Source organism: Rissa tridactyla, chromosome W (assembly GCF_028500815.1).
Source record: "Rissa tridactyla isolate bRisTri1 chromosome W, bRisTri1.patW.cur.20221130, whole genome shotgun sequence".
Taxonomy (NCBI): domain Eukaryota; kingdom Metazoa; phylum Chordata; class Aves; order Charadriiformes; family Laridae; genus Rissa; species Rissa tridactyla.
In genome coordinates, this window is record NC_071496.1 from 6672866 (window position 1) to 6689674 (window position 16809).

General features: G+C 43.0%; 1 protein-coding gene across 2 annotated transcripts in view; it reads right to left on the minus strand.

The window, feature by feature from the left end:
* LOC128901953 (CDC42 small effector protein 2-like) overlaps positions 1-16809 on the minus strand; it is a 113024-nt gene that overhangs the window by 4459 nt on the left and 91756 nt on the right. For both annotated transcript variants that reach the window (XM_054184154.1, XM_054184155.1), the window contains exon 3: positions 9937-10038. In XM_054184154.1, the coding sequence (XP_054040129.1) occupies positions 9937-10038 (102 nt within the window). The remainder of the gene's footprint in view (positions 1-9936; positions 10039-16809) is intronic.

Genomic DNA, 16809 nt, shown 5'->3' on the forward strand with positions numbered 1-16809 from the left:
GTCTTCCTGGAGCCTTCTCTTCTCCAGGCTGAACAACCCCAACTCTCTCAGCCTGTCCTCATAGGAGAGGGGCTCTCTCCTTTTTGTGGCCCTCCTCTGGACCCGCTCCAATAGGTCCATGTCTTTCCTGTGCTGAGGGCTCCAGAGCTGGACGCAGTACTCCAGGTGGGGTCTCACGAGAGCAGAGTAGAGGGGCAGAATCACCTCCCTCGACCTGCTGGCCATGCTTCTTTTGATGCGGCCCAGGATACAGTTGGCCTTCTGGGCTGTGAGCGCACATTGCCGGCTCATGTCCAGCTTTTCATACACCAGTACCCCCCCAAGTCCTTCTCCTCAGGGCTGCTCTCAATACATTCTCCGCCCAACCTGTATTTGTGCCTGGTCTAACAGAATTGTGGGCTGACAAGGTGGAACTCCTTCTGAAGTACCTTCCTTTTTAGGCAGTCTAAACTACAAGAACAAGCACAATGAAATGCTTTTTTTTTCTTCAGAGACACCATTGCCTTCCCTATGATGATACATAAGAACAAAGGTTATTTTCTGTTTATGTCTAATTTAGATAAGATAAGGATTCAAGAATTTTAGAAGGGATCACACCAATTAAAGATCATAAATCTGTTGTGTTGCATATCTACCTAATTAATTTCTTCCCTCTCCTTTAAAATCAGGAAATAAGATGGCCCTTGAAAGAGTAAAGAAGAGAAAACTAAATAAACAAGAGAAAAACTAAGAAAAGTACAGAATACATTAAATCAATGGATAAATTGGGAATTATGAAGCAGAAAAAGAAAAGTGAGACTTCACCATAGAATACAAAGATAAAATAGAAAGAAGGTGATGGGAATGAGAAGGGAACAGTGCACAGAGGGTTCCTACTGTATAATTTTACCTTTGACAAAATAGCAAGGTTCTCTACAGAAAATGCAAACAAAACCAAATATTTCAGCAGTCAGAAAACTACCATACTCAGAAGTGTGAGGATATATAATAAAGAACAATGCTGATGAAAAAGGTGCAGGGCAGCTAATGAATTTATTCCCAAATTTATATGGGAAAAAGTTAATGAAATTGCAGGAGGTCTTCCTAAGGTATTCAGAAGAGAGAAGGCAGAAGTAACAAGTGGTATAACATTCATACTATAAAGGAAGTTAAGCATCAGAAAAACTCAGGAAGAGAAGACTGTAATCTTGGAATTTACACTGTCAAGAATTAACACAGAGACTGGATGAAATATTACCACAGTGAGTCACCAAGGAAGAGGTGGGGAAAATAGGCAAATGTGAAAAAATAGAGATTTGTGATTCTAAAAAGAGAGAGAAAAGGATTATTTTTTGCATTCTGTCTCTTCTTATCTGGGATCAGAAAAATCGCTCTAGTCATTGATGCAGCACATTATCCAAAAGAAAAAAAGAGAAAGAGATACAACCAGTTATGAGTGTTAAAATGAAAGAAAAAGTCCAATAATGATTATCTACTATCTGGAGATGAGTTGGGTATTATGCAAGGCAAAGGTGAGGGCAAGTAGGGGAAAAAGTCTGAGGTGAGAGAGTAAAGCTTCAGGCAACCAACACATGCCTCCCATGAGGCTGCTCAGCTGTGAGAATGAGAAAGGTTCTCACAGGAAGGGCAGAAAAGATCTAAAAAGCAAGAGGCTACGGATTTTTTTAAATTTTATTAAGAATACCACTCATTCATTTCATTATTTCAATTTACACATAGTTTTAAATATTAATGTAATATATTGCATTAAATAGATAATTAGCTTTAATTTAATTTTATCAAGCTGAAACTGTGCTTGTCTATTTAACTTGCTTACAGATGTTTTAGTACAAATTACTTCCAATCTATAATGTTGCTTCAGGGAAAACTTGGTGCTTTGTTTGCCACGTCAGATTTCCCAGCTTTTCCCTTCCCCAATGACTACTGAGTTACAAAAGTTTTTTTCTGATCACAATAAGCTGTAAAAAATCAAACTAGTTTCCAGGAAGCTACAAATGACCTTACTTGCCCATGTTAAAACTGACTTTCTTTCTTTACAGCTCTGTTCTTTATTCTAATACTCCTGACAGAACTCTGTCTTCCCCTTTGCTAAAATCTGACATGGAGAAATTTATTTATTCCTTTACGGAATCACGGAATCACGGAATCTTCAGAGTTGGAAGGGACCTCTAGAGATCATCTAGTCCAACTCCCCTGCTAGAGCAGAGTTGCCTAAAGCACATCCCTCAGGGCTGCATCCAGGCGGGTCTTGAAAATCTCCAGAGAAGGGGACTCCACAACCTCCCTGGGCAGCCTGTTCCAGTGCTCTGTCACCCTCACCGTAAAGAAGTTTTTCCGTGTATTTGAACGGAACTTCCTATGTTCTAGCTTGTGCTCGTTACCCCTTGTCCTGTCGCTGGGAACCATTGAAAAGAGCCTGGCTCCGTCCTCCTTAAACCCACCCTTTAGGTACTTGTAAACATTAATCAGGTCCCCCCTCAACCTTCTCTTCTCCAGGCTAAAGAGTCCCAGCTCTTTCAGCCTTTCCTCATAGGGGAGGTGCTCCAGTCCCATAATCATCTTGGTTGCCCTACGCTGGACTCGCTCCAGTAGTTCCCTGTCCCTCTTGAACTGGGGAGCCCAAAACTGGACACAGTACTCCAGTTGTGGCCTCACCAGTGCAGAGTAGAGGGGGAGAATGACCTCCCTCGACCTACTGGCCACAGTCTTCCCTATGCAGCCCAGGATGCCATTGGCCTTCTTGGCGACAAGGGCACACTGCTGGCTCATGGATAATTTGCTGTCTACCAGGACCCCCAGGTCCTTCTCCTCAGAGCTGCTTCCCAGCATGTCCGCCCCTAACCTATACTGGTGCCTGACATTCTTCCTTCCCAGGTGCAGGACCCTACACTTGCTTTTGTTGAACCTCATTAGGTTCTTCTCTGCCCAGCTCTCCAGCCTGTCCAGGTCACGCTGGATGGCAGCACGGCCCTCTGGAGTGTCGGCCACCCCTCCCAGCTTGGTATCATCAGCAAACTTGCTGAGGATACACTCTGTCCCCTCATCTAGGTCATTAATGAATATATTGAACAAAATTGGTCCAAGTATTGACCCCTGAGGGACACCACTGGTTACAGGCCTCCAACTGGACTCTGTGCCGCTGATCACAACCCTCTGAGTTCTGTCACTCAGCCAGCTCTCGATCCACCTCACTGTCACCTCATCTAGCCCATACTTCCTCAGCTTCATAATGAGGATGTTATGGGAGACAGTGTCAAAAGCCTTGCTAAGGTCAAGGTAGATGACAAGGTAAAAGGGTCAAGGTAATCCCCCTTTAAAGGGGATTATTAAGGTCAAGAAGTATTTTTCATCATTATCTATATGCCACCCTTTTCTAAGATCGCGTATTACTGACCTTAAAAATATATTGACATTTCACAGAAAATATGAAGTAGTACAAAATAAATTTGTTCTCATAAGGTCACTTTCAATATCTATCTTAGCCATCATATACCCAATATGTTAAGATATACGTGGCCATCAGGGCTGCAGGGGTGGCCTCTGTGAGAAGAGGCCACCCCTGCAGGGTGGGGGACTGTCTTGTGCCAGATACAGCCAGTTCCAGCAGGCTCCACAACAGCGCCACTGCAGGCCAAAACTGAGCCCATGAGCAAAGTTGGTGACACCTCTGTGAAAATATATTTAAGAAAGGGCAAAACCACTGGAGAGAGAGGAGGAGGGAACAAAAAGAGTGAGAAACAACAGAAGGAACACCAAGGTCAGAGAAGGAGGAGGTGCTCCAGGCATAGGAGCAGATACTTCCTGCAGCCTGTGGAGGACCCACGCAGCACAGGTAACAAACAGAAGGAGTTGGAAGCCACTGTGCAGCTGGAAAGCTATGGCCTAATCGCTGTCACTGAAACTTGGTGGGATGACTCACACGACTGGAGTGCTGTAACCTATGGCTATAAACTGTTCAGAGGGGACAGGCAAGGAAGGAGGGGATTGGGGTTGCCCTCTATGTAAAAGAATGGATTGACTGCAGAGAGCTGTCTTTGAAAGACAGCAATGAACAGGTTGAGAACTTATGGGTGAAAATTAGAGGCCAAGCCAACAAAGGAAACCTCGTGGTTGGTGTTTACTATAGGCCGCCGGATCAAGGGGAGGATGTTGACGAAGCAGTCTTACTTCAACTACCAGAAGCATCATGGAAGCATCACGCTCTGATCCTGCTGGGGAACTTCAACCATGCTGACATCTGCTGGAAAAGCAGCGCAGCAAGCTGTACACAGTCCAGGAGACTCTTGGAGTGCATTGAGGATAACATTTTAATCCAGGTGATAGACAGTCCAACCAGAGAAGCATTACTGGACCTGTTGCTCACCAACAGATGAACTAATTGGAGAGGTCAAGACTGGTGGCAGCCTGGGCTGCAGTGATCATGCACAGATGGAGTTCACAATCTTGAGGGATACGGGCCAGACGAAGAGTAAAGTCAAGACCCTGAATTTTAGGAGAGCAAATTTTCAGGTGTTTAAAGAACTAGTGGAAGGGACCCCCTGGGAAACTGCCCTCAGGGATAAAGGAGCAAAAGGGAGCTGGCAGCTCATTAAGGACATTTTTCTTAGAGCACAAGAGCTCTCAATTCCAGGCAAGTAAGGCAGGAGACCTTCTGGTCGAGCTGAAGTGCAAGGAGGACATGCATAGTGTCCTGGTTCTGGCGGGGATAGGGTTAATTCTCCCCAGGCTCCAGCCATTCCGTAATTGTGTTTGTACATTCCTCTATCCCTGTTACTGTTGTTGTTTTCTTGTTCCCTTTGCTGTTCTGTTAAATTGCCTTTGTCTCAACCCACGAGTTTTGCCTTTTTCTTCCGATTCTTCCCCGTATTGGGGAAGCCCGAGAGAGTGGCACGTAGTTCTTTGTTGCCGTCTGAGGCCAAACCACGACACGTAGGCAGTGGAAGCAGAGACACACATCCTGGGAAGAATATAGGGCTGCTGCCCAGGTGTGTAGGGATGGGATCAGGAAAGCTAAGGCACCGCTGGAGCTGAATTTGGCAAGGGATGTGAAGAATCATAAGAAGGGCTTCTACAGGTGCATTGGTCAGAAAAGGAAGATTAAATAAAACATACACCACCACCACCCCCCTCCAATACATAAGACATTGTCCTGGGTTGAGCGACACAGGACTAATTTCTCTTCTGATGCTGGGGAGAGATGCACTTTTAGAAGACTCTAGTGTCTGAATTTGTGGAAATTACTTTATAGCCAGCTAGGCTATGTGGGATTCAAGGTCTCGGTGTTTACAAGCCTTGCCAGGTGCAGGGATGAGGAGGAGCGGGCCTGGGCATTTGACCCAGGTTGGCCAACAGGATTATTTCATACCATGAACGTCACATTCAATATAAATTAGAAAGTTTGCTGCATAGTTTCTCTCTCCCTTGATGGCGGCAGTCCAGAGAGCTCCTTGCCCTGGTGCCGGACCCCTGAGGCCTTCCTTTCCTCCCAAAGCCATAGCGCTTATAGTGTCCGATATTTGTTGTCCACTGCTGGGAGTGCACAGCTTCCTACGGATATAATTGGCTGAGTATAATTATGGTGTATCTTATATTAGTATCGGGATGAATACTGGTTCTTTAGTATCATTGTTAATTATTTAGTCTTATCCTATTAAATCTATTTATATTTCAACCCTCGTGTTTCCTTGCTTTCCCTGATTCCCCTTTCTGGGTGGGGAGGGGTCATCGGGTAATAGAATAATTGTCTAAACGACAATAAGTTGTTATGGGTTTTCTCAAACCATAACAGACATCTAGCGCCAACCAACATGGAGAAGGCTTAGGTACTCAATGATTTTTCTCCTCCGTTTTCACTGGCAATCACTGTTCCCACATCTCTCAAGTCCCTGAACCTCAAGGCAGGGACTGGGGGAATAAAGTCTCTCCCATTGTAGGAAACAATCTGGTTCGAGACCACCTGAGGAACCTGAACATACACAAGTCCATGGGACCCAAGGTCCTGAGGGAACTGGCAGATGTAGTTGCCAAGTCACTCTCCATCATATTTGAAAAGGCATGGCAGTCAAGAGAAGTCCCCAGTGACTGGAGAAAAGGGAATATCACACCCATTTTTTAAAAAGAGGACCCTGTGAATGATTCATCAGTCAGCCTCACCTCCATGCCCAGTAAGATCATGGAGGAGATGCCGCTGGAAGCCATGTCGAAGCATATGGAAGACAGCAAGGTGATTGGAGACAGCCAACATGGTTTCACCAAGGGCAAATCGTGTCTGACTAGTGGCCTTCTACGATGGAGTGACTGCATCAGTGAACAAGGGAAGAGCAACTGATGCCCTCTACATAGGCTTCTGTAAGGCCTTTGACACAGTCTCCCACAACATTCTTGCCTCTAAATTGGAGAGAGATTAATTTGATGGATGGACTATTAGATGGATAAGGAATTGGCTGGATGGCCGCATCCAAAGAGTTACAGTCAACAGCTCACTGTCCAAATGGAAATCAGTAATGAGTGGTGTCCTGGTTTGAGGTAAAACAGAACCGATTTTCTATTTTGTAATTTTACTTTTTAGCTGGGCCTCTTCTAACTGACTGAAGTCTGAAATTAACAGCATATTGTTCAGACACTGTTCACTCTCAGAGTGATGAGACCTGATTATACCAAAGAATGGTATGCACAGTATATTGCTTATACTTATTCCTGCAACAACCAAGGTCAGCTAACTTCACTGTTTGCCCCGTTAGAGGGTCGGAAGCAGAGAAGTGTAGAGGGGTCCCACCTGTAGGGAGGAGCAGACAGGACAGGTGACCCAAAACTGACCAACAGGGTATTCCATCCCATCTGCATCACGCTCAGTATAAAAGCTAAGGGATCAAAAAAGGTCAACTCTCTGTCTTCAGTGGCCGACGTCCAAGGAGGATCCTGTCTGTTCGTCTGCCTTTGATCCCGATCTGAGCATTCCTGACTCTAGTTCCAGAATTCAGCTCCTGTCCATTGCTAACTCCAGTCTGGGACTTTCCCTGTGTCTGCTGGTGATGCGATCATCATCCTGGGAGCTGGATACGGTTTTGTATATATTGTATACTTTTTTTAATTTTTATTTTATTATTATTTATTATTTCCTTAATTATTATTATTTTCATTAAAGTAGTTTAGTTCTTTTTCTAAACTCGTAAATCTCTTTATCTCTTCCTCTCCTCTCTTTGGAGAGTGGGGGGGGAGGGCCATCTGTTGTTCTGATTGGCCAATCCAGCCAAAACCACGACAAGTGGTGTCCCTCAGGGGTCTGTATTGGGACTGGTACTGTTTAATATCTTCATTAATGACATAGACAGTGTCTTCAGCAAGTTTGTGTATGACACCAAGCTGAGTGGTGCAGGTAATACACTAGAGGGAAGAGATGCCATCCAGAGGGACCTTGACAGACTGGAGAAGTGGGCCTGTGCAAATCTCATGAAGTTCAACCAGGCCAAGTGCAAAGTCCTTTACCTGGGTTGGGGCAATCCCCAATATCATTACAGACTGGGCAATCAATGGATTGAGTGGATTGAGAGCAGTCCTGCAGAGAAGGACTCCCCCTCTACTTGTCTTGTGAGACTCCATCTGGAGTACTGCGTCCAGCTCTGCAGTCCCCAGTACAAGAATGACATGGACCTGTTAGAGTGGGTCCAGAGGAGGGCTGTGAAAATGGTCAGAGGGCTGGAACACCTCTCCTCTGGAGAATGTCTGAGAGAGTTGGGGTTGTTCAGCCTGGAGAAGAGAAGGCTTTGGGGAGACCTTATTGTGGTCTTTCAATATATAAAAGGGGCTTGTAAGAAAGATGGAGAGAGAGACTTTTTACCAAAGCCTGTAGTGACAGGACAAGGGGCAGCAGTTTTAAACTGAAAGAGGGTAGATTTAGATTGAACATAAGGGAAAGAAAAGTTTACAATAAGTCTGCTGAGACACTGGAACAGGTTGCCCAGAGAAGTTGTGGATGCTCCATCATTGGAAGTGTTTGAGGTCAGGTTGGATGGGGCTTTGAGCAACCTTATCTAGTGGAAGATGTCCCTGCCCACGTGTGAGAGACTGGAACTTTAAAATAATTGTCTCAAAGCTTGCTTAAGCTTCTGCAAATCGACAGCAGGCTTGTGGGCTGATAAGAAGCTTGCTTGTATCTATTTAGCACCTTCTGCAAACCATTCTCTTGCTTACCAGTTACCACCCAAGATTGCCATCAGCTGAAGAGGGTGTGTTGCCATCAGCTGAAAAGGGTGTAGGCCTTTGGTTATCAGAGTAGCCAGACCATGCCTATTCCAGGGCTCATGATGACTGTGCTGAGCCAAGTGCTGCCCAAGCAGCAGGGGTCAGGAAAAGCTTATACAGTGACCGTGTCAAATGACAATTAGCTGGGTAAAGGCCACTGTCATGCTGATTGGCCAAGCTATGGACCGACCTGGGCTACCTGGACTATAACTGGTGTGGTGACCCACCACAATTTGGGAATTGGGACTGAGACTGCCACCCATGAATCAGTGGGATACTGCTGAAATTCCAGAGGACTGCCAAGGTGTTGTTGGGCTTGTGGTGGTGACTATACTTTTGCTGTGCTTTATAATACTGCTTCTCCTTTCTACCTTTCCTCTACTTACGCCTTTACTCTATCGCTCATCTCAGTTATTGTTGCTGGGGAATAACAATAAACCTGCAGTGAGTGGCATCTGACCTTGTTTGTGTCTTAATCTCACACTTGGAATCATTGCGAACCTCTCCTGGGCCCAATGTAGTCGGACTGGGGTGTAACACCATGGCAGGAGGGTTGGTCTAGATGATCTTTGAAGGTCTCTTCCAACCCAAACAATTCTACAATTCTGTGAAAAGGAAGGAGCAGCAGAGAGAAACTACTATGTACTGACTATAACCCCCTCCCCTCACAGAGCTCGTTGGGCTGGTCAAGGAGGAGTGAAGTTGAGCCTGGGAAAGGGGGGAGAAAATTTCTTGTTTTAATGTTTGTCTTTTTGTTTCTCACTATCTGAATTAATTTTCCCCAAGTTGAGTCTGTTTTTCCCATGACAGTAATTGGTAAGCGATGTCCCATCTTTATGTCAACCTATGAGCTTTCTCATTCTATTTCCTCCCCCTTTCCCACTGAGGAGGGGGAGTGAGTGAGTGGCTAGGTGTGAGTTTGGCTGTTGGTAAAGGCTAACCCACCACTCAGCCTCTGTTTTTCACTTTCAAAGATATAAATATACTTATAGTTCCTATCATCTACAGGAAGCTACAAAACCCCATTTGTGACATCGGTGTTGCTTGATCTGCAAATAACTCACATTGCAAATAGTGAGAACCTCAATAAGTGCACACAATAAGAATATTTGTGTGAACCATAAACTAAGGAAAGTTACAGAATTTTATATAAACAACATTTAAAAAAATACTTAAGAAATCTAATCAGAATTATAAGATACTTTAAAAGGTGTTTTCTTAAAATACTCTAGTATATTTTAAAATATACCTCTATTTTAGTTAATACCTATACTAATCATTTTGGGAAACTAATAAATGTTTGTATACAGACCTTGAGATTTATCTCACCTTAGTCCGTGCTGTTGGGGATTTACGAATCTGAGTGAGTTACCCCCCCCCCCTTTCCTGAGAGTGGGATGTGACAACGTGTTATTGGAATAAATTTAAGAAGTACTCTACATATACCTTGTACAATTTATAAAAAATGTACTTTGCATTGTCAATAAACATAGGCATTTTTAATATGATATTCCATAATCTTGAATGCAAAGTGGTTAAGGCTTGGAATTAAGACACTAGCAGGTTGTTTTTCAGCTTTACAGAAACTCTTATAACTCAATTGAGAACCATTCCTTCAACTAATTGCTTCAGCCACAATAGTCATGTTCATATATTGTATCAAAGATGAAATATTCTTCATCTACTCATGCTTACCGAGTTCATTCCGCTGAATAGGTCTCCTGATCCTACATGAGCCGTGTGAACAAAGTTTGTTGGCTCCCCAATCATGCTTCGGTCAATCTGCCGTCGCCTTTTCTGAAAGGCAGGTAAAGAAACCATCTGATTGAGATTCATTTAAAGAAACAATGTTTGACATACACATAGAATTTAACTGTCCATAGATTATTTCATACATCATAGGATATTTTCATAGGAGTCAAAAGGCAGAGTCCAATGTGCTTTGTTTTTACTCGGAGGATCTATAGTAGATTGTTAGACCAGCACTGATACCACTCCTAACATTTAAACCAACCAAACATTCATAAATAACCTTACTACATTTCACTGTAACAATATCTGTTAACAATCTACATGGTGACTTCTGTCTATATATGTATTTAAACATGATAGGTCAAATTTGATGTTTAATAATTCAAATCAAGAATTAGGGGTCAAAGAGCATTAGTAGAGTGTAATAAACAGCTAACTTACAGAGTTTGTGTTGTCTTGCCATAGGAACTTATGCCCATTTTTCTAGTAACATACTTCACTGTGATGTGCAGAATAATGCCTTGAATTTGATCAGGTTTTGTCACAGCCATATCCTTAGTGTAGCCTGTATACTCAGATAACTTTCACTCTGCATGGTTGTAGCGTGAGAGCTGCAGAGATGTAGTGTGATATTAAAACAGGATGCCAGATTAGATCCTAAGGATACTCTGATTACTGTGCCATGAGATATAATGTAAGAATAGCTTAACTTCTGTCTCCTCTTTGTCAGAGTCATGGTTTCAGTTTTTATTCATGTAATAGCAGGCAAATCAGAAATTAGAGGCAGTAAGGACTTCCTCTAGTAAAAGTCGCTTTGGCGCTCTGCCTCCAGCTGAGCATTGCATCTAGAGGAATAAAATGGAAAATACTGTCCTCATCTTTTAGGCCAGAGGCAGTAAGCTTGAGTAGAGTGAACCACACAGCCTGCAACCACTACAATTTACAGTATGTTAAACACAATACAGTTTAATAGCTACGAAACTACTTAAGATCAATTAAAAGCTTCCCATTGTCTTAAAGCCTGCTCAATGTCCATTTCTAATCAGCAATAAGATCTTAAGAACACCTAGACTCAGACAGGAAGGTACATGCCTCATGAATGGACTCACTGCTATTGAAACACAGCCACAAATGAATCTTTATGAATCAGAGCCTGCAGCTATGAGAATACATTACAGGGCTTAGCCAGCAAGTAAAAAACCACTTTTCATCCTTTCCTGTACCTTTTTGCTATTGCTAAAAGCAGGTTTCAATTCCTTACTGCATCGGTATTTAACAGCCATGGGGTGGGGGGAAGCAAAACCACTCACACAGGAATAGCAAAACAAAATGAGCTGTTCTATATCTAAACTATTAGTGAATTCTCTATCCCCAATTTGAGAGGATCCACTAAATGAAATAACCATAGTTATAAAAACATTGTCATGTAGTTTCCAAGGGCTTTCAGAGAGAAAGCATTCATGGAAATTAATTTAGAAGTCTGAAATACAGAAAGCTGATATATTTTATAAAGACATAAATAGTTACAAAAGAATCTCTAGCCATGTCCCAATGCATTAATATTTCAATCTAGAAGTCAAACTCACATATATACAGCACAGCTAACTATTTCTTAAGTTATGCATGATATAAGATAGCAAAACATATGTGACTAACTTGAGAGGAGACATCTTGCACCCAGTTTATGTTTACACTGGATGAAAACTCCTAATCTATAATGTTCAGTATTAGGAGCATCTCCACCAGGCGTAATGATTATTTTAAAAACATAGTTACTATATTTACACAATATAATATTGTAAAATGCTGGGACAGTTTGTCTGTGTTGTAGTCCTCATTCTAAAGCGGGAAGAATCTCTGGAAAGTCACACGCTACTGGAACACACGACTCCCTCAAAACACTTAAAATTGTTTCTCTTTTGTGGAAGCTTAGTTTATATTGTCTCTTTTTGTAGAATAACAGAAAGCCAAAGTCATTTGTGCGTACAAATAATACATCCATGTTCTGCTGGTTTTAATGGAGTTTTGACATGGTAGGGTTTTGATATGCAGAGAACTGAACTCTTTCTTTGAGCAACTCAACTTATTTTCTTCTTTATTTGTTGCTAAGAATGATGGTATAGCAGTAACAGCATTAAAATGCTGGATCTTGTGAAGGACTAAATGATTCTCCACTCATCAACTAATGAAATAGTAACCACTAGTTAAAATGAATCATCATCAAACCCTGATTCTTAAGCAAGTTTCTTATCAGAGGCCATTGAAACCAGTTACATCTTGGCATGTGCCCACCGATGCGATCTCTTTGAAGCAACAGAACAATATTTAAATGCTCTGCTAAACAAAGATCCCAAAGCAGTTCACTCTAATAGCAAATAAAACTGATGCTTTTTTGCTGCAGAGGCACTTAGTTTGCATTTACATTAGTGTTTTAGCTTGGATTAGGAGCATGGTTTTGAAGGGACTTTGCCAGTCCCTGTCTACCATGCTTCAATTTGAATTTCAGGGTAATCTTAGAGTGCATAAACTGGATTTCTTTTGGATGAAGCTGAACTAGAAGACACTCTCCTAGCTGATACACTCCAATTGCTAATGGACATTGAGGCCAGAGGACTAGGAAAGCCAGTCTGAATTAAACCCTGAAACACATCTAATGTTCACCTTGGTTCCTCAACACCAACTGTTTTGCTCTACGAAACTGCTCCTGTTAAGATGTGCTGCTACTTAGTGAAGACATAGACTCATTCAGAGAACTAAAAAGACTGACTAGTGTGGATGAATGGATATGAAGAGCATTGTAAGCAGTCACCTGTTTTAGGAGGATATAACATAGGAGACAGGAGTGGGGGAGCACGCTTACAAAGGCTACAAAACTTTTACAGACAAGACTACAAATGTTATTATTCTGAAGTTGTATTTTCTGAGACCCTGTACTGGAAAGAATATGTGCAGTACTGTTGTTCTGTAAATAGGAATTGACACATAGATTGGTTCTTCAATAAATTTAGTATATTTAAACTCAAAGGAGCACAGAAGCAGCCCATTCATCTTTTGCTTTAGAAGAATAGCACAATTTCGCTAATTTCCCTCAGTGTATCATTTGTGCCTATTCTGTGCTTATTTCTAATGCTAGTCATGTGCCCAAGCTGATAAGCCCAGCTGAAATAAATTCCAGTTAGCCTTTGTCCATGCCCCAAACTCCATTTGGTAATTTACCATAAATTAACCTTAAAATATAAATACCATTAATCATTCCAATAATGAGATCTGACTATAAAGGTGATCTATAAAACAGCTTTGCATTTGTATCATGCTCGTGGAAAGGACTTCAATATACAAGCAACTGAGTATTTACAACATTTGAAGGCTTGTTTTAAAGTAAGGGAGACATTTCTGACAGAACACATGTATGTCCTAACTCTGACAACCTAACTGCAATGAGATCCCATTTCTTGTATCTGTGTTTCTTGGGGATGTTTTCTTGGGAGGGGGAAAACTGAAACACCCACCCCCCCCCCCAAAACACATGCACGCACCCCAACCCCCACATTATGATTAACTTGTTAAATGACTGTTTGGGTCAAGTTACTGAAACATTTCATATCAAAGGCAAAAAAAAATTCAAATTGGAATTGTGTTATTTGAGATTTTTTTCTTTCCTTGTCCCACAGTGTCCAACCTCCCTTTCCTAAGGGGGTGGTAGTGGGGGTGGCAGGGAGCACAAGGGAAATGAGATGAGAGAAACAGACATGTAAAGGGATCCTGTAAGTGGAATATGAAATATCATTTAATGGTTTTCCTCAGTTTGTTCCCTTGACAAAAATCTGCAGAATTTGGATTCCAAAGAACACACCAGGTAATCTTTACCCCACAAAAAGAATAAATAAATTTTAAACAGAAGTACAGGAGATGCAGGTTTGTGTATTAAATGTTTGAGGGGAGTGGAAGCATTTTGGTGACCTATCTCAGAAGCTTTGCTTTATACACACACAGTAGATGCACTGAAATTGTATCATACTACCATAGCAATGAAATAAAGAACTGATGTCTCTTCTTTTCTTAAGCTGTGAATGATGTTTTGTACTCACACAGGGTAGCATCTCTTTTGAAGTACAAATCAGAATTCCGAAAGCCACCAACATTTGCATGATTTAGAAAATATTTTAACCTTGTAAGTTTCTGGAGGCTTTTGATAAGGCTAAAAAAAATTAATCTAATTATACCATGTGTTAAATCTACCATTTAGCATTAGCCACAAGCATTTTATTAAAACACCTATTTAATAGCTTTAAAAGCTACTTACTGCTAGAAACTCAAAACTGAAATTTGTTTCTTGAAACAAAGAATTGCCACTGATGGTCCCAGAGCCATGTAAATTTTCCTTTTTATTTTTTATTCCCTTTTACTTTTCACTTTCAGAGAAATTATCTTTTCTGATCACCTCTAAATCTTGTCCAGAGTTTGGGCAGTGCTGCTCTAGCTCAAGCCATTTTATAGTGAATTATTCAACTTCTCTGTGCTTATATATATATATATATATAAAAGAAAATTTAATTTTGGTGGATTGGTGGAGCCATACCCTGAGGCAAAGGCAGCAGGAAGAGGCTCTATCAGAAGTGGATGATCCCCTTCCCTCCTGTCACCAGGCAGAAGGAGAGGACTTAAGGGATAAGGGGGAATGGAGTCAGATCCCTCCTCGGAGAGGCAAGCGCAACCCCTCACGGTCCCCCTCACCATCCCAATTGCCCTTGCATAATAGGTATGGGGCTTTGGAAATCGAGGACCAGGCGACTGAGGATGGAGAGGATAATCCATCCAGTGAGTTGCCCAGTGCTAGTCACTCACCCCCACGCCTCAGGACGTCCTCAACCAAGAAAGAAAGAAAGGTAATTGTAGTAGGTGACTCCCTTCTGAGGGGAACAGAGGGCCCTATTTGTAGACCGGACCCATCCCACAGGGAAGTCAGCTGCCTCCCTGGGGCCAGAATTAAGGACATACGGAGGAAACTCCCTTCCCTGGTCCAGTCATCAGATTACTACCCACTACTGATATTTCAGGTAGGCGGTGATGAGGTAGATACCAGAAGTCTGAGGGCAATGAAGAATGACTTTAGGGCCCTGGGGCGGCTGGTTAAGGGATCGGGAGCACAAATAGTGTTCTCCTCTATCCCACCATTTGTAGGGGTTGATGAGGTAATAAATAGGAGGAGCCAGCAAATTAACTCCTGGCTCTGAGACTGGTGCATCCAGCAGGACTTTGGCTTTTTTGAACATGGGCTGATCTACAGGAAACCAGGCATGCTGGCAACAGGTGGGGGAAGCCTAACCCGAAGGGGAAGAAAGATCCTGGGACAAGAATTAGCAGGGCTCATTCATAGGGCTTTAAACTAGGTTTGAAGGGGGATGGGGATGAAACCAGGACTGCAAAAGTGGTGCCCGGGAGCAGCATACCAGTGCTTCTGGGTAAAAGTGTTAGCATTAGGGCTTGTCCCCAAGGAAGTAGCAGGACAGTTAGCCCAGCTGAAGTGCATCTACACTAATGCACGCAGCATGGGGAATAAACAGGAGGAGCTGGAGGCCATTGTACAGCAAGGAAACTATGATATAGTTGCCATCACAGAAACGTGGTGGGAAGACACACACAAGTGGAGTGTGGTAATCGATGGCTACCAACTTTTCAGAAGGGATAGGCAAGGAAGGAGAGGTGGCGGGGTGGCCCTCTACGTTAGGGGCAGTTTTGAATGTCTGGAACTTAACGGTGTGAATGACAGTGTTGAGTGTGTATGGATAAGAATCAAGGGGAAGGCCAACAAGGCAGACATCGTGATGGGAGTTTGTTATAGACCCCCTAATCAGGATGCAGAATCTGATGAAGTATTCTATAAGCGGCTGGCAGAGGTCTCACGATCATTTGCCCTTGTTCTTGTGGGGGACTTCAACTTCCCAGACGTCTGCTGGAAATATAACACAGCAGAGAGGGAACAGTCCCGGAGGTTCCTGGAGTGTGTGGAAGACAACTTCCTAACGCAGCTGGTGAAGGAACCTACTAGGGGAAGTGCCCTACTGGACCTACTGTTTGTTAACAGAGAAGGTCTTGTGGGGGATGTAAAGGTTGGAGGTCGTCTTGGGCACAGTGACCATGAAATGGTAGAATTTTCAATTCTTGTTGAGGCAAGGCAGGGAGCCAGCAGAACTGCCACCTTGGATTTCCGAAGGGCAGACTTTATCCTGCTTAGGAGCATGGTTGAGAGTGTCCCTTGGGAGGCAGTGTTGAAGAGCAAAGGTGCCCAGGAAGGCTGGTCATACTTCAAGCAGGTGCTCTTAGAAGCACAGGAGAAGGCCATCCCCATGTCTCGAAAAACGAGCCGACGGGGAAGAAGACCAGCCTGGCTAAATAGAGAGCTTTGGCTGGACCTCAGGGAAAAAAGGAAGGCTTACATTCTCTGGAAAAGGGGCTTAGCAACTTATGAGGATGATCAAGATATAACAAAGCCACGTAGGGGGAAAATTAGAAGGGCCGAAGCTCAATCAGAACTCAGCTTGGCCACTGCAGTTAAAGACAACAAGAAGAGATTTTTCCAGTATATCAATAGAAAAAGGAAGACTAGGGAAAATGTAGGCCCACTGATGAATGAGACGGGTGCCCTAGTGGTGGAAGACCCAGAGAAGGCAGAGCTACTGAATGCCTTCTTTTCTTCGGTCTTCACTGCTAAAGCTGCCTCTCGCGAATCCCATACCCTGGAGGCAAGGGGGAAGGTCTGGAGAGAGGAAGATTTTCCTTCAGTTGAGGAGGACCGGGTCAGAGACCACTTGGCCA